Source organism: Anas platyrhynchos, chromosome 1 (assembly GCF_047663525.1).
Source record: "Anas platyrhynchos isolate ZD024472 breed Pekin duck chromosome 1, IASCAAS_PekinDuck_T2T, whole genome shotgun sequence".
NCBI lineage: Eukaryota > Metazoa > Chordata > Aves > Anseriformes > Anatidae > Anas > Anas platyrhynchos.
In genome coordinates this window covers 56210733-56229666 of record NC_092587.1, presented here as the reverse complement: position 1 = coordinate 56229666, position 18934 = coordinate 56210733, and the positions used below count along the sequence as shown (strand labels likewise).

Below are 18934 nucleotides of genomic sequence, written 5' to 3'. Positions count from 1 at the left end.
AGAAAACTGGAGAGAACAAGTAGGCCACCCCAAACAATAAGTAGAGGGAACAATTAAAGACAATAAGGACATTGACAAGAATCTAAATGATTTATTTGCATCAGTCTTCACCAGAGATGGTGTTTGAGTGGTATCTAAATGAGGGACTCACACTTTCCAAATAACAAAGATAAGGAGAGGTCATAGACTGAAGACTCAAGAGAGAAGCTGGTGGAACAAATCAATAAATCAAAGGCATTAAGTCACCAGATTTATCTGACATTTCTTGAAGACTCCAGAAGAAATCTGAGAATTAAGAAACAAAATTCCTAGCAAATACCTATTACAGCAGAGGACTAGCAGACAGTGTTGTAACTGTGTTGGGGATTTTTGTTGTTGGTGTTTTTTTTTTCACGGTGTTGGAGGAGCCCTGGCAGTTCAAGACAGGTAAGTAAGCCTAATTTGCTACCACATGAATTGGCTGAAATGTGTTAAAAAAACCCAAGCCCCACATCTCTCAAATTAGGAAGCACACACAAACATGATGTGACAGAAACAAGTTAGCACCATGTCCATAAGGAAAAAAATGGGCTCTTTGAACCTACTACCAACCTTTGAGCTGTTTACAACAGACTGCAAATCTAAGCCTATCCAGGAGTTCCCACAACTTGCTGCACAAAGAGGCAAGGTGCAAATGATTACTCCCCAGCTCCCCCATCTGCATCTCAGGACCACTGAGAAGAAAATAATGTTCACATTGATAATGACAGGCCCAAACCACCTACAGGTCCACGCTACAGGTTATGCAGTTGTAGGCAACCCAGTCCATCCTTGGGCAACATTGTTAAGCCAAGAAGAAATGTACACCTGGAAATGAGTTTTCAAAATATATGAAACATAACGGTGGCCCCACTGAAACTCTGTTGTATGTAGGTACAACAAGACTTCAGCCCCTTCTAGGATTGGCTTTTGATAACTTTTTGCACATTAGCTAATCATCATGGCTCTGTGCAGCAAGGTTCTCATTCTCATTATGTGCAGTGACCTGGGCCCTTAATGGTGAGCAATACGGGACTTGGTGAGTTAAGATTTTTTTTTTTAAATATATCTTAGCCAGGACTGACTGAGCACTCATTTCACTTCTTCCCAGATCTTCAAAGGTTTTTATGTAAATCTTTACATAAAGCCATTAAGAACCAAAGAAAAGCACTTTGGAAAATTATGCATTGATGTATTCTTACGCAGCCAACACTCCCAGGGGAAAAGGTAGTAATTGCACATAGCCTCCCGCCCCTTTTTATTTCTTGTCAAAGATGTTGCCTTTTTTGGCTTTTCTTATATATACACAGCATGATGAACTGATATTTGTAGTTTAAATGTCTGGTTTAACAGCGTGGTTTCCACTGTAACAAAAAGCTCTCACGAAATGTCAGGTTAGAAATAAAACCAAGCTCTAGAGGGATGAGTTGGGGAAGAAAGTAGAAGGTCCAGTGGCTGAAAAACAAAATGGAACAAAGTGAACAGAACACAATGTGGACCCATTTCCCAGTTCAGGCAGTGGTATTGGTACATGTGGTTGTACAGGAATCTGGGGAAAGGAGAGAGACACATTTCTCACTGAATCATTTCTGCTTTCTCTATTAACATTGCAACAGAAATTACAAATAGCCCTGCAAGGGGTAGTGCATTAAACCTCAGCTCCTCATCCAATGTAAACACAACATTAATACTGAAAGATAAAGAAAACGGTAAAAAGTCCAGTGTCTTGTTTTCTGCGTTTTGCTTGTTAAGTTTCCTGTCCACCCTCCAGAATATTCCTGTGTGTATTGAAATTGTGAACTTGACCAGCCCACATTCAAGCAAACAATCACACTCAGATTCCCAACATAAACTTTTCTCCCTCGAATGGGGAGTTTATTCCTAACAGTTCTGCTCCTTTTATTTATAAACTCCTTTAACGAAGTAGTTCTGAGACCTTGTAGCAGGCAGCAGGAGAGCACCCAGGCTACGAGTTGTCGCGCTTATATTCCCTGTTCAGCAAAGTTCACATAAAGCCCAAGGCCCAGTGCCTTCACCGATGGGCATGCACTGAAATGAGTCTATGAATCAATATCCCCCCGCACAACATGCCTTCTAGGCAAAATCCAATTCTTGCCTAAAAAAGATAAAGAGTTACAACCAGGCCCTTTATTTTACGAGACACATATGAACACGTTGCTCTGGTGAAAACAGACCTTACACTAACAGGTTTTGTTCACTTTCGGGCAGAGCTACTGATCTTCTTTACTGGACCACCAGAACTGAAGATGGGAAAGAAACACAACGGAGACATTTCCTTGGCAAGGAAAGGAACAGCATTTAGGACTGGGGAAGAGGCAGGGCAGGGCATAAGGGATTTTCCTGATAAAACGTAACTAATTTGAGCATAAAAGACCAACTGATATCATGTACACACCTAAACCTGTAACACACCTTCCCTGGAGTGCAGTATTGTACAAGTGTCCCCTTCATTTTCAAGGCTAATTCAGACCTTTGGCTCATCCTGCATTTACAAGGTCATCCATGTTAAGAGGGCCACTGTGAACGTTCACAGGTGAAAGTTCCCTTTCAGAGTAGTGCAGATTTGAAATTCACAGGACAGCGACCCGAAGATCTTCCTTTACAGATAAAAAGCATGTCAAATTATTAAATAGCAACATGAAATCCTATATTCTGAAGGTCTGTCTTTGCTCTGCAGTTAAGAGAACAGAGTGCATTCCCAGCCCATGCCCAGTCCCCACCTCTCGCAGTACAGCAGGCGTGTAGCCGGCCCCTCTTGTTGACACCTCACAAATGCTAAAGCTGAAAGGCCTGGGGTGGTTGGGGAAGGGGCTGATGAGCACAGTCTGAAGACATGTCACTTCAAATTTCTACTGTTAGAACTGCCAGGTATGATAAAAAAACTGAAAGTATTTCTCAGTTCGAAGTTTGAAGACCAGGCCTCAAACGTTGAGTGGCTCCTCCCTTCAGTGTCTCTGTTTCCTCTAAAATGGGCTCTGCTGTGCTAGCTGTTGTTCTCTGCCGTGAGATATTTGAGAGCTGCAAAGCCATAGTGACGTGACATGTCCTGCTGGAACTCCTCCTTCAGGGTCTTGAGACAGATGCGGTATTGCTTGTTGGAGCGAAACTTGGTGATGTCGAAGCTGGGGGCATGCGGCATGTGGATCATGTAGGCGTTGGGCAGCACCGTGAACTCGTACTCCTGGGGGAGAAAGACACCAGCTGTGAGGGGTGTTCCTGAGCCCTCCTGCAATGCACCTCTCTCATGCCTCCACAGTCAAACACATTCTGTCATGCAACAGTTCACTGTAGGTCTCAAGAACAGCTAACCCATACAATTATGCCAAATAAACCTTTTTGTGTTTATGAAGGACCTACCTTGTCTTTGAAAATGTTTTACTCCATATAAACCAAACAACAGAGAAATGGTGCTAAAGACATTTCTGACGTCATGTCTGCAGCACAGATGTTTGACAGTAGTGTGCTTACAACCAACTATGAATGCACACAGCATGAGTTTCAATTGTGCTTGCAAAAGCATGCTTTCCCCCCTGTAATTCATCTTTCGTCGGATGCTGGAATAAGCAATATTTAAAAAGGGACACCTTGCACTAGCTATGTAACTTTGCCTGTATACTTACAGCAACAAAACTGTCCCAGACTATTTATAAACTTGAAGTAGTGGGAGAATATGGTGCCTTTTATAGGCTGAGTGTGAAAATGGACCTGCTAATTTCATATGCTTTGAGAAGATTTCTCTTCAGATTGTATAAATCTTGGAAAGGTTTTAAACAAATTAACTTCACGAAGTATGAGATATTGTGCTAATTCCTCTGCTCCTCTGTAACTGCTTCACTAATTCTGAAGAAGGTTTTTGACATTTTTTGTTGCTAAAAACTATGATTCATCCGTGTTTCAATTACTCTTATTAGATTTGCTCCATTTTTGTAATTAAATATATGATTGATCATTTGAGACAAAGCTAGATAAAAAGTGCTTCATAGGAAAGTTGGAAAGTCACAAGTGTAGGATGCGCAAGGATGTGTTATGTGGTCCCACATAGGATGTGCAAGAAGGTATGTGGTCTCACAAAACTCTGGACAGGAAAGGGATGTGAACCTCAGCATTCTGTAGCCAAGTGAAGTACGCTATCAGCTGAGGCTATGCTAGCTATTTTTTTTTGTTAAATTTCAGAAAGTCTGAGTTTGTATGCGATGCAAATGATGAGCCACTTCAAAGCCTCTACAAGCACACTGGCTACTCTTCATACCCAGTTTCTATTTACAACTGTTTTTGCACTGCCTTATTAACCATCTCTGTGTAAGATGGTGAACAACCACAGAGCTTCTGCAGAGCATGCTGGCTTTAAAAGACATGGAGCTGAACTTCTGGTTTGCAGCCCTGTGTAGGTTTAGGAGTCTGTGCTGGGACACGGATTAATTACCTGCAGTGGAGAGGCAGGATATTCCAAAATATTTTGTTAGGGAAAGAGATTTATGGGAGAGAACACACTTGAGCTAATAAACACTAGGGTTTTCACCTACAGATAGTCCTTCACCAAACAAACTACAATCAATGAGAAGAGACTGAAAACTGCTGGATGATGATGCTACCAGAAACCAAGAGTTTGAGCAACACAGCCCCACATGAAGTTACAGAAGCTGCAGTGCTGTCCCAGAAACACTTAGGAAACAGTAGCATCTGTTGGACAGTGCAGATGCAGCTGTGTGGCTGCTCCTTTCTCATTATGGGAGTGCCTGTTCCCTGCCAAAGTGCTACAGAGTAAATCTTTGTGCCAAATGACAATGCCGTCATACATGGGAACGGGCCCCTGTGAGCTTCTGTTTGGGATGACGAGTGTACAGGAAGAGCAAAATATTCTGATGCTCACAGGCAGAACTCATTTAGCTAGAAGAGGCTTGGAACTAATGGGGAATCAAACACAAAAACAAAGGCTGCCATAATGGAATGAGGAGAGCTGATGAACAACAAACTACATAACTTCTCTGCAGGACCTTAACATTAAGGGCTGAATCTGCTGAGGAAGAAAAACGCCCCTCATACAATCTTTTCTCTTTTGCATTTCTTTCTCTGCCTCTCAAGTCTGCTGTCTTGCAGATCAAAGACTTTCTATGCTCTGCAATGTAAACGGTCTGCAGAGCAGTGCTCCCATCCCTGACAGGTCTTCAGCCACATAACAGTGTGCCAAATATGTAAGCCCCTTTGAAAGATGCTGGGCTGGAGTCCTGGAAAAAGAGATGCTCACCGTCTAGTTCCACAATCACTGGAAGAGCGGGGAAAGGTTTCCTAATGGCCCATCTCTACTGTAAGAAAACATTCCTTGAGAAAGCAAAGCACTCTCAGGAACCTCTGTCCTTATCTCACAGGTTATAAATGCTTTAGACAGAGACTGTCATTATCCATATATTTGTACAGCATCCAGCTCAGCGGACATCTCCATGCCCCCAGAATAATAATGACGATTATCTCCACACTGTGTGCTCCTCTGAAGGATGGTAGTGGCACAGGTCCTTGGTGAGGTGTCTCCCACAGTCCGTTTGACACACGCAGTTATAACTTGCAGTTGCGAGGAGCAGGGAAATAATTCAGCTGAGCAGCTGTTTTGTCTGCTGATAATGGAGCCAGCCAAACAGCTTGCAGCAACATGATCCATGAATGCCCTGAAGCCAAAGGGATGCCTTATGGGTGCTTGGTGCAGCATTTCCTCCTTTTTATGGAGGGGATGTTGCCCCATTCATCACAATTCCTTCCTTCTAACCTAAGCAGCAGCCAGGCAAAGGAGACAGAACTCAGGAGATTGATCAAAATTTGCAACAGAGTGGCTGGGAGATCAAAGCTCCCTAAGGAAAAAGACTAAATAAACTCCAAACAGGAGCACATCTGAATTTACTGTGAGGAAAACAGAACAAGGTAGTCCAGCATATTTTGGTCTGGCTCAGGGAATTTGATATTTCTAGCTGACATAGGGAAAAATAGCATGTCCCCTCCAGCCTGATTTTGTGGGAAAACAGGCCAATACCCAAGTCGCTACAGATGAAAATTAAACTTCTTTTCAAAGTGAGAATTTTTTTAAGTCTGGAAAAGTGAGAAAAACAATTCCCCAACTGAGTTAGTTACATCCCAATGGCCTTTTTAAATACCTGTGCTATGATCAACTTTGAAAAACGTTCCAATTTCCTATGTGTGAGTCTGTATGCTGAGCAAATGTCTCTGAGCAGAGGAGTTAAATCATGAGTGCTAGATGAGAGTGGCCAGTTGGAATGTAAGCCCTGATAGCCAGATTAACAAATGCATTGTCACTCTCCACAAACGATAGTTAATTAATTAGTGTTTGGATAGTGCACTGGAAAATTAAAGTGCTATAGCAAAGCATTACTATTAATAATAACATAACGGATAATCTTTGGTAGGGGTCTGTAATCATTTCTTTCATCAACGTAAGTAGGCACAAATTAGTTTGCAATGCCCTTTTTCAAACAGAGGGCAAGTGGCAGGTAGCCCAAGGTGGCCATGTGGTTTTGTAAGCAGTAGCAAATAGCCCTCCCGTATGCCTGCCTTCATCAAAAGCACTGTATCATGCACCCCAAAGATACAGTCTCCCAGTAACCTGCTGTATGTCTTGTGCTGCTCTGCTATCTGCAAGCTGCTAACAGTTGGGCAGAGAGGCATCAGCTGTATCCCAGACCCAAGTCCTCACAGCAGAAGCATATCCCACTAGCATAGTGCGATACAGCTGGCTAAAATTATTTTCAGATACCATGAAATGCCACTGGTTCAAAAACTGGAAATGAAATTGAACTGAAAAAAAAAAAAAACAAACAGCAAACTAAAGAGAACTGCCATGACCCAGCCCCTGCTGATTAATGCACTGGTTAGCTTCACATCCAAGAACAGCAGGGATGTGCAAACTCTGCCATTTCAGTGCATAGCAACACCAGACTCCCATAGAGCCATAACCAGTGCCAGTCTAAAGATCTAGGTCTGTGACAGGGACCTTGGCAGCTCTGAGAGCTCTGGTGCCAGTCTGGGACTCTCGAGGTCTCTCTGCATCCTTGTTCTTTATATTCAGTCCAGCAGTGCCATCCCAAGCCACAAATCCAAGAGGCAGACAGCCCAAGGATCAAATACCTGGATCCTCTGGAGTTTGCTGCTGCATAGCCGGAGACTTTGGAAATGTGAAGACCTTGGCTTTGCAGAGATGCGCTGTAAATCTGGGCTAGAAATTGAAGATCCTTGACTTGGATTCTGTTTAAGATTGCTTTTTGAATTCTAAATTAACAATTGGGACTCACCAACCTCTGTTTAACTGAAAAGTTTCCAGCCAGATCTATAGGTCTATAGACCCCATAGTAGGTGATTAGACTGATAACAAGTGCTGCAGTAGTTGGGCACACTGCTGGGCAGGAGGAATTGTGTCACTCTGAGACAACAGCTTTCTCAGCACTGACAAATGAACTAAGGAGACTCAGTACTCTTTTTAATGCTTGATAAGGACTAAACTGAGCTCAAAAAAGCACTCATTAAGGAGCTCAGTAAGGCCAGGTGAGCACTTTGGCAATGCAGAGCTTGAAGCCTTTCTACAGAAGGTGGATTTCTTCTAACAACCCTGCCGACCGCTCCTGCATGAGTTATGCAGGCATCATCTCCTCACCTGTGCATCCAGTTCCATGATGTGAGCCACTTTGTTCCAGCCAAATCCAACAAACCGCCTGTCATACTCCGGGCAGTCCTTCCTCACAACAACGTATGGCTCGAAGTCTGCTTCCCACTCAACGCGGTAGGGGGTGGTGGCTGTTCGCCACTTGGCAAAGTTCGTTGGCGCGTGCCCTTTTGTCCAGACGTGATACCTTCAACAGACATAAATGGCACGGACACGGGGAGGCAATTAAACAGGATGCATCTTGGCGAGGCTACAAAATGTTACTTGTTAGATAAAACGCTCGAAAATAAGGACATTAGCTTACAGTTCACATCATCGTTTTCAGGACGTATCAGAGGCAATTTCTAGGACTGTTTCCAGCACGCTTCCCAGAGCCTCTGTGTGCTTGATGCTTAAACAGATCTAGCTGGTGAAGGATGGTGTGAAAACACTACCTAATGCTAACGTGAAAAACAATTACAAAACACGCAGACAGTTCATCTGCACTGCAAAGTGCTGTGTCTCATTCCTAGCAACCAAGTGGCTGCATCAGTGCTCTAAAATCAGCATGAAACCCTGCAGCTCACATAAGGCCCTGAAAATTAGCTATTTCTACACCACAGTGACATTCACGATCTGTTTTGTATGTAATTTTATAATTTGTATGAGAGACACCTGCAGCTCTGGATAGATGTTCCGTTTTATTAATTACTGTTATTACTATGGCAGGAGCTAAAGTGCATAATTAAATTAATAAGTAAAATATCACACAAAGGCATTTCTGCTGCACTTTCTATATTGTGGGGGGTGCCCGTGTGATCCTGAGTAAGGTAATCAATTTGATTTACAGAAAAAGATCCTTTTATACTTCGTTAATCTTGTTTAGGTCACAGCAGGTCCCTTCCAAGCACAGCTTGAATCCACCCCATTAGTGGCAGGGTCAATGATTCTCTCGCCCACTTACTCTTCTTACACCTTTCCAAAAATCAATGAGACAGGCTCTTTCTGCAGACTCATAGATTAAATAATGAAACAAAGGCATAGCAGGCCATCTGTATTACAGTGCTCTGAGATGTGTAACAGAAGGGGCAAAACAAACATCCTGCCAGTTTGTAATGTAAGGTACATTGAATTCACGGGGATGACTCATGTGCTCAAAGTGAAGAGGTTTAAGCTTTAACTATTTGTAGAACTGGGACCTGGATTCTCGTACTGTCGCAAGCTATCGTTAAAAACAGAGATGTAAAATCACAGCCCAAGAATTCCTACTTTGGCTGTATACTCATATGGCTTATTGCTGGACAAACAGAACTGTTCAACTTCACCGACTCTCCTTGGTTGTGGCAGTGTAGGAGGATAGGATTATTACAACTGCACTGGTGTCCCAAGTAACCTATGGTCCTTTGGAAGCTGCATTTCTAAGTTGTAAACAGGTTGCATCACTTTCGGATATCTGCCTTGGGGGCCAGGAAAAACAAAGCCCATCTGTACTGAAAAAAACTGACAGTGAATGAATTAACCAGAGCTTATTAGAAACCAGTGCAGGATTCAAAAAGATTACAGTCCTTAAAGGCCTTTGGAACCATCTCCAAAAAGCTCATCCCTTTTCTGGAAGTGACTAGGTAACCTATGCAGTCACTAATGACCAGCTATCTATGATGGAAAAAATATAATCACAATATAGAGCTTAAAATGATACGGGATTGTGGACGATGCTCTAATGTCCTACCTCCGGCATTTTGAAATTAATTATGATAATAACAATAATGACTACTAAACACTCATGAAGTGATTTGTATCTTCAAAGCCCCATGCAAACTTTGGTTAATTGAGAGATTCCTGCAGAGAATCAGGCAAATGCTTCTGTTCCTCTAGTAACACTCTCCTACTGATTAAAACAGCAGGGCTAACAGGACACTAGCCATAAAAACATCCCTTACTTTTGACCCTTTTCAGGGTTAGCAATGTAAGCAGACACAGCAGCTCAGGTATAACCTCTGTGAGTGGAGAGAGTGGACCAGCAGGAAAAATTAAATCATGGGGAGCAGACAATGAAGAGAGGACAGAGAAGTGAGAGTAGAAAGAGAAAAATCAGAAAGGAAGGAATAGACCTGACCAAACCAAACACAAAAATACCAGAGATCTTTTACTTGCCTCTTCAGAGCAACTGTTGGGAGTGGAGGGAAAGTGGCAGACAAAAGGGTAGCTAAGGTCAGGACGAATAGGAATCTGAGTACAGAATGCTCAAGTAAGGTGTGAACACACTAATTGCAATGGAATAATCAGTCGGGAAGTTGGAATTGTGAGTTCAGGATTACATACATACATGTACATAAAATATGGGTCTAAATATATATACATATAATCTGCTGGAGCTAGGTCTTGGCCAATGACTAATCATCACATGAAATGAACTGCAAAATCAGAATATGCAGACACCATTACATGGATGTCCTTGCAGGGGAAGCTACCATAAAAGAGTGAGTCATTTCCAACAGACTTTATTCTCAGTGATGCAGTTGTGAGAACTGGTTCACTGTCTGTATTGGTCTTCCATCAGCAGGACAAATGAATAAATGTAGCTCTCCCACTCAGAGCCTTCTCACCCAAGATTTAAACACACATTGAATTTTAAGGCCACACTCAATTTCACAGATTTTTGTGAGAAGTCTCTCTTTGTCAAAATAGCGACCAAGGCATTTTCAATTCCACTGGTAATTTTGAAAAATCCAATCCAAATCATTTGGTCTTTGTGCAATGATGATGAGTTTTTTTCCCATGGTTCACAGAAAACATCTACACAAAAAAAAACCCACAACTGTTCTGGGTCAAATGTTTCATCTTACTTTCTATATCCGTTGCTTTTTTTCCAAAATACGATTTCAAAACTACAGCAAACTTTGCTAAAGTTAGCAAAGTGAAATTGTTATTCTTCTCAGAGTGTTCTTCCTCCCTGCCCTGTCACTCAAAGCTTCACGTTTCACTGAGAAAAATGTTTTGGTGAAAGAAAAAACTTTCTCAGCTCTGTTCTCAGATGCTTAAACATTTTGCTGGATTGTGGATGCAATCAGTTAATTAGTTAATCAGTCGTTGCTGGTTATGTTTTCTCAATATGATGCATCTTCTACCAGCTGTGGTTTTCCTCGTGCCTGAAAGCTGTGTCGGCAGCACATTCGTGGTTCATCAGCTATTACCCAGCCATGAAGCAGGCACATCCTCAGGAGGCACAGTCACAGCCAGCACCTGCACACGAAGCCATCAAGCTGGGACAGAGCATCCCACTGCTGCAGAGAGTTTCCATGCAGCACACCCTGTCAGCCACAGATGCTCACACGTCTTCCTTTTCCTTTTGGTGGTGACTGGGGGATGTAATTGAGAGCCGTTTTGTACTCCTTAGCTGCCCAGAGGTAGAAAAGGTCACCATTTGGAAAAGAGGTGACAAAAGCAATTTCAGTGAGGGAAAGATTGTAATCTACCGTGTGGTGTGAGGGACTGGGATGCTGCAGGCACTCTCAGCAATCACTGTCACAGCAGTCCTCCCCAGTTCACTCCCACCCGCTCAGCCTTCGAATTGCAGCATTATTAAAGCACCTTGAAGGTGGAGGTGGAAATTCTCGGCCCAGATCACAGCTGCTTTGTGGCTGTTGATAGATTTGAACAATGAAACGAGCCAAAGCAAACTCGGGAAGCATTTGTAAAACGTGTCCTACATTAATATGCAAACCAGCTACAGTTTGCATGTCCTTCAGTTCTTTTTTAACCTTGCTCTGGCAAAACTCCCACTGATGTTAAAGAGATTTTTGCCTGAGTGAGACTTGAGAAAGGAGGTGCAAATCTGGCTGTGTGCGGAACATGCCAACATGCTGAATAGCTTGAAGATGAAATCTGTAGTGGAAGGCCACTGCTGTGCAGGCTGAAAATTTGACTGCTGGTGGAATGTAACAGCTGAAAATCCTGAGGGTGTTATTTTCCACTGGAAGGATTTTTTCTTTCAACTATGGGAGAAACAATTACTCTCTATCAACAATTTTCTTGTTAATTTGTCTTTGACTGCTAAGGAATGATGGGGGAAATATGCTTGCTCTATCAGTAACCTTAAGTAATTTTCCAGATATGAGCATGCCTCCCTAATATCTCAGTCATCTCGAGCTTCTATTTCAAGGTAGTCATGGGTACCGGTAGGGTCAGAATTGTGTTTTCCAGGCTCACACAGGCTGTCTGCTATGATGTCTACATAAAGCTACATGAGAGAAGGGTGGCTGCTGCAATGAGAGCCGTGCATAACGCAGTGAATAGAAGTACGGTGAGGAAAGCTCTAATGTAAGAAAAGGATGGAAGATGTGATAAAGAGCTGTGCTGGCTGTGGATAACACTTAGTGTTTTCATAGTTCTTATCTCTAGATCTCAAAATACTGTATAAAGGAGAGGTGAACATTGTTACCTGCATTTCAGAGACGGACAACAGAGATGTAAGAAAGAACTGATTCGTGTAGCACCTCCCAGCAGGACACTAGTGGAGCTGGGATATGAACACAGGTTTCCTAAGCCCCCTCCCTGTGCAATATCATAAGGCTATATTGTACTCTTGCCATCACTACGATGCTTTCCAAATGTCTGCTAATCAGACCTGACCACACACCCATGAGAGAGTTAACCCTTGGTTAAGTTGCGTTTTAAAACTGAAAAGTCTGACAGATAATAGAAGTGACTTGTTCACAGCAACAAAAGGAGTATCAGAGAGGAGCTCTGAATTTAGGTGTTCTTAATTTCTCAGCTTCTAGTCAGAGTATACTTTCACCTCTACATTGGGAAACTCTGGCTATTTAAGCAGCTGTTTCATACTTTTTAAGAGCACGTGGCAAGCTTGTATTTGTTTTTCCAATCAGTCAGTATGAAACCAAACCAATGAGCAGAGAGAAATTATTTTTGGTCACATGAGGGACTCAGCTATCCAGATAGTATTTGGCAGCCAAAAAGGAAATTACACGCACATGAGTGTAATGGTCGCGCCTGATTTTGTAGAGCAATAAAGAATGACGAAAATAAAACAAATTCAATTTAACAATTGAAGTCCTTCAGTAGAGGAGTATAATACTAGATAAAATGCCGACCTTACAGATGGAATATATCCACATATGATTCTGTTCACTGCCTCTCTATGAAAAGGGAAAAAAATCCAATGCATTTCTTAATGGAGCTAGCTAGCTGACAGAAGAGAAAAATAAAATATTCACAGAACATCAAGAAAACTCTTTAGAGATAATGACCACAGGTTCAACTAAAGTACTTTCCATTACCTGAATGTAAAAAGGGTTCCCATGTCCAACATAGATAGCAGCTCTGCTTTTGACTTGGGGAAGGAGAGGCGGTAGCGTAGGGTCTCAAAAGCAGGTACAATCAGAGCTTTCTTGGTGTTAGCCAGGTCTAGCTGGATGACGGACTTCCTGGAAAAGAGAAAAAATTTGAGCAGAAAAATGTTAAACTGAGAAAATAACTTGGCATTTCAAAATAAAGAGCAGAGAATGGGCAGTTTGATACTGCAAAGGTAACTATGGCTCATATTCTTTCCCATAAATGCATTGTTTTTTTCCTCTGTTTTTGAATCTGCTACTCTGTGAGCAGGGAGAACTGTACAGTTCAAAAAGAGCTTGTGTGTTTGACAGATCAATGCCACCCTGCATGTCCAGGGATGCCCCGAGCTGAACTAGGACTCTGAGTAGGGCCAACTTACCAGCCCTGTAAGAGAAATGCAGTTAAATCTCTTTATGTTTCTACATACATGGGAAAGAGCTGCCCAGTCCATGGCAGTTCTAAAGAACTGGGTTTTATTCAGGACTTTACAAGGTGATGAATCAGAAAGTTTAGTTGCATATCAACCTAGCAGTTGTCTGGGTTATGCTGTGCCATCACATTTGCTTTTCACCTCTGCTTTAGAGCTCTGTGTGTCCTTTGAGGTATGTATTACCTTAGCCCCCTTACGGACCAGGTATCTGCTCTCAAGAACGCTGGCTGCCATGAAGGTTGATCTTTGTTCAAGGTAAGGCACAGATTTATTGCAAAAGGACATGGTGCAAATAACCACAACTGGAAATTAGCAGAAGTGTTTCTTCGTTACTGTTAATCATGTGCGTGGTAGCGTCTTGAGCTTGTAGCTCATTTGTGCTTGGCAGTGTATGTAAGGCAAAGAGGTTGTTTGCTTCAGAGAAAGATTGCGCACTGGGTGCAAAGAGATACCTCACTTTTTGCCTTCTTTTGCTCCAAGTTGTTCAGCATGGAGACTTTTTCAGTGTGTGTGTGTGCATGCAAGCATACTGCATTTTGTGCAAAAAGGCCCTTCCAGACAGGGTCCTTAGGACAACAGCTTAGCAATCTTACAGACTGCCTGCCAGACATGTTCTGTCTTTTCTTTCCTAGCAAACTAAAATTCAAAGAAAAGGAAAGAGAAGTTCATTTTCCATCCCCTGACTGAATCTTAGCATGCTTGTCATTAGAAATAACTCTGTCTTGATTTTCCTTTCATTATCTTTATATTTCATAAGAGAAATATGCCTCTCTCTCCCTGTCAAAGTCAGTTCCCCTTAACAGGATTCACTGTCCTGGCTTTTATGCTACTGCAACAAGCAATCAAGGACAATGTTGACAAGCAAGAAACTCTACAGCCTTATAAGATGAAGGAATTGGGATCACTGTCATAATACTAGAAGGACCAAACAAACCACTTTTCTAAGGAATAGAATATCTAGCATGTATTTCTATTGCCATCAGAGAAGAAGAAAAACAGCAGGTCTATTTAATAAAATCTGAATTTTAGAGAATTCATACCACCCTATGGGCCTGTTCTATAAAAGAAAATCTGTTCCCAAAACCTTACTGCAAAGTTTGCATTGTTTAAAGAACCCCTGCCACATTCCACTGAACTTTTCACAACTGAAGGATTTTAACAGTCTTATTATACCTTTTCTGTACTTTCCTTATTTCTTCTCCCTCACCATCACTAATGGCCAAGATATCTGCATGTAAATAGATTAATCCTTTACAATCAGCCTCCATGACCTTCCAGAATCACTGAGCAGTGCCAGCATCCAGTCTTTACGATGCTTTTAATGCTTTTTCCTCTTCACACCTTCTCTGCAAGCAGGGTACACTAATACAGTTACTCTGACAACATCCCAGGCTTTCTGCACTCTATGCAATCTGTCAGACTTGAGCAGTGCAGCTTTGAGGATTCAGTGCAAGGAAGAAACAGGTGATGTTTGCAGCGATGCTCATCCTTTGGGCTCTGCAAGGGAAGAGCCACTTCCATTTATGGCTGCTGCTGTCTCTTTCATGAAGAGCTCAAACGTCTCATGCAAAACTCAAGGCCTCATCTCTGCCTGGCACTGTCCAAGGAGTAGGGGACAATCCTGTCCACCAAAGTTCACAGTCTGAAGTAGATCGAAGCTAAAGTAGGTATAGGTGTTAAGCAAGGGTGTAAGGCAGAGTTGCATGTTACAACTAGTGTTGAGTGTGACTTACTTTCTAAAATATGGGAAACAAGCACAAAAATTATATGGGTATCAATAATTCTTTCATACACTCCCCAGTCGTCATCTGCAAATTTAAAACAGGTGTCAGTGGCTGAACTGGGACTTAGATCTCTTGTTGGAAAGATCAGATGAAAATAGTTTTACAAAGAAAACCAACACAGAGTGAAAAAACTGATACTTGAGGCTGAAATCACTGTAACAGTCCAAGGTTAATATGGAAAAAAAAAGCAGAATATGAAAACAAGATGTTTGTAGCAGATGCAGTCAAACACAGAGAACCACCAGAGATGCTTCAAGAGTAAAATAATGCAATGGGATAATCTTTGCAGAAATATTTTCAAGAGGTATGTGAGCATCTGAGGTGCATATTGTTAAGGCCAAAGGGTAGAGGTTCAGTAAAACTGATTTGGGAGCTGAGGGCAGCACTGATCTCTGAGTAGAACAGCCTGCTTTGGATGTGCACTAGATGACATAAAAGACTGACATAAGGTGAGGAAAGAATCAATGCTGATGTCCAGGTGCTGAACCTCAGTGACAGAGGACAACAGAGGTCATGTTAATTGTGATAAAGACAAGGGAGTTTTGGTAGAGAAAAGAACTCCTTCCATTTTCTTCTGATAAGAAGTTGGTGGTCTGCTCCTTGGACTCCCAACTGAAAATCTAACCTCTTCCTACTGAAAGCAAGTCTGTTTTTCCTTTCTGTGTGGTGCTGTTTTTTGTTTGTTTGTTTGTTTGTTTGTTTTTCCTTGTTTGAGTGGAGGTGCCATTTGCTGGTTGACTGGTTTTGTGGCACTTGGAATAGAAAATTTCCACTGTTAAATGTTGCAACGTATGTGGAATATAACATGAGGAACACATTAGGTTATTTTACAAACCAGCACTAGGGAAACTTTTTAATTCCTGCACTATTCTTGTGAGGGCTGTTGTTTGGATTCGGTAATATCAATCCTGTACCCATTTTCCTGTATCTGTCCTTTTCCCCAAACCCCAAAATGAGGATATAAGATTTTATGATGAGGTTTCTCTTTGCTAGTGTTGTCCAGGAAACCGTTTCCCAGGCACCTTTGTGTTCAGACCCGATGTATGTCATTCTGACACAGTGAGGGTTGGGTTAAATTTCTAATCTACCAATCAACTCTATTTTTTTGTAAAGCATGGATGAAATGAACCTTAAATCACAAGAGTCTCCTCAGAGGTTGAATGAACTCCAGCATGTTGAGATCAATATTTTCATCTCCACAGTCTTTTCCAAAAATTAACAAATCATTTTCATCGTCAAGTGGGCAGATAGTAGTATCATTCCCATTTCTGCTGGATAAAGAAGCTCAGATACAGAAATACTAATAATCTAATCCAAAAGCATTGAATTCAGAAAAAAATAAAAAAGTGTACATTAATTCCAATTATCTTCCACCATCAGGACCCTCAGTGATTAGGTCAAGATCAATGGACAAGGTAGTCATGGGGTTTGTTACACGAACTGAAGAGATGTCAGCCCAGTGTTAAATTCATCAGGACTTTCATCCTCTCTACAAAAGGAACCTTCAAAGGTACGCAACAAATAAAAATTAACAGGCACAACATGATGTGTGACTCTTTCTGAGATGCTAAAGAGCAACCAGAAATATTTCACAATTCATGTTACAAGGAAGAGGTCTAAAACCTATGGATAGGGTTTGGATGCAAGCTCCCAGTTTATGCTAATGTGTCCCTGGAAGCAAAGGGCATATTTTATAGAAATATGTCAGGAAAGAACTTTAGTGCTAGCTGTGACAACTGTAGATACCATAAAGAAGCAGCCTGTCTAGTTATTTTATGTTAGAAGAGCCTTTAGGATGACCCACACACCTTACTTTTTGCAACCAGAAAGAGCCTTTAGCTCTGGGGCAATGACAAGATGACCTCAGTAACAAATGACTGAAGGTGACAAAAGACTTCTGCTCAGCACAGACCATAAAAATGCCTGAGTTTTGTAAACAGGAAGCCTTTAAATGATACATTTCTTCCCCTCTGTACTTTACAGGAGAGTAAGGTAGAACAAAAAGGGGTTTTGATGGAGATTAAAAGCATTGAAATGGCATTACTTAGCAGCTGTGAAAAAGCTCAATTTACATAAATCTAAGTGCTAGCAACAGATACCTAGAGGGACTGGTTACCACCAACTTCTCCTTCAAAACTGGCTGCAATTCTTCACATACAACGCCTTCAAAACAGGTTGGAAATGTTTTTCAAAATTCCTGTCTCTGAGAATACATACTCTGTAGAGACACAGTATACAATATATGCAGCTTGCAAGCAAGATGGAGTTGTCTGGCTCATTCTGTATAAAGCAGCACCTGAAATACCAGACTACATCTTTTTGCTTATGGTTTTTCTCTCTGAGGAAATGAAGATGATTATATGTATATGACTCTTTACCGAACAGTAGCTGCCATTCCAACAGACGGCGCTGATCAGCTACCTGAAGGAGCTGTGGGAACAGACAATGTGGAAATATACAACATATCTGTATTTAAAATAATCTCATTGCACCTCCCTGCTATTTTGCTCAGAAAAATCATTACTGAAAAAGCAACAAATGACTCTACTTGTGCCCCCCCCACCTCCAATCCAGTCCCATTTTAAAGAGCTGGAGGTAGCAGATTAGCAATTTCAATATTCCCAAGCAACAGAGATGCACAGAGTTAAGGTGGTGTGGATCTCACAAAAGACGTGTAGAGCAACGCAGTGTCTCGGAAGCAACAATGTTCTGTGACAATCCATTTCTTTTTTTTTTTTTGTTCCTGAACAACACCAATGTGTGGCATCACTGTGCATTTAGTCCCATGATACATTATCACCATATCGGAGTAATTTGTATGGCTGTAATGTCTCAAGCGCACTGTGGTATGTCACTTTGTTTTCTCTCCTCTCTCCTTCGTTTCAGTTCTGGCTCCCATCAACGCACTGCAAAGCAGCATGTAGGAACAAGCTGTATTTCTGGTACTACATGTCAGTGTCAACAGCTGCTATCCTTCCTGTGTCCAGCATTGATCTGAAGAAATGTAACAGCATGCAGCACTTACGTCAAAGAACGGTACTGCTAATAACAGCAGTCCCTCTACATATCTTGAGACAGTTAATGTGTGCGAGAGACAGAATTATTTTGAAATCCTTTAAGTAAAAAAGAAATATCCCTGAAATAAGTGGGAAACTGGCTGACACAGTGGGATAAAGCTTCAGTGAAAGCTTCAGTTGAAATCCAGCATCTTAAAAGCTATAGGGAATTTGGCCCAGTTCACAGATGTGGAAAGTGAAAAAGGCAACTGTCCACATGAGGGAGAAGGGAGAAGAAGATACTTACTGAGTTAGCCTGAAACAAAGGAATCGATTCATAAGTTTACAATACAGGAAGGTATATTGCCCTTTACACTCCAGCACCCCAGGCCTACATACTGAAAGGGCTCACCTACAGGCAGACCCTCACTGGAGCACTGCGATCAGGTTTTACCAAACTCAAAAAGAGATGAAAGACAAAACTGGTTAAGGACTAAGGAACTGAAATCCTTCTGTCTGGCCACAGGGTGTCCTCCTTGCTCTATGCTTTGGCCTCAGGTGACCAGCCTCCGTAGAGGAAAAAGGTCTTTATTAAAAATAGCTCTGTTAATAGATGAGAGGTCTGTAGTTTGTTCAGTCCAACTTGCTCACATTCATTAAGATACAGTACACACTGAGGTTACTCTTCCCAGTT

General features: G+C 41.8%; 1 protein-coding gene across 2 annotated transcripts in view; it reads right to left on the bottom strand.

Moving 5' to 3' along the window:
- Positions 1-1857: 1857 nt before the first annotated feature.
- The window catches only part of LARGE1 (LARGE xylosyl- and glucuronyltransferase 1), a 285774-nt gene continuing 268697 nt past the window's right edge, over positions 1858-18934 (bottom strand). For both annotated transcript variants that reach the window (XM_038180825.2, XM_027449977.3), the window contains 3 exons: positions 12976-13122; positions 7691-7886; positions 1858-3220 (listed from right to left, as the gene is read on the bottom strand). In XM_038180825.2, coding sequence (XP_038036753.1) covers positions 3023-3220; positions 7691-7886; positions 12976-13122 — 541 coding nt within the window. In that variant the 3' untranslated portion in view covers positions 1858-3022. The remainder of the gene's footprint in view (positions 3221-7690; positions 7887-12975; positions 13123-18934) is intronic.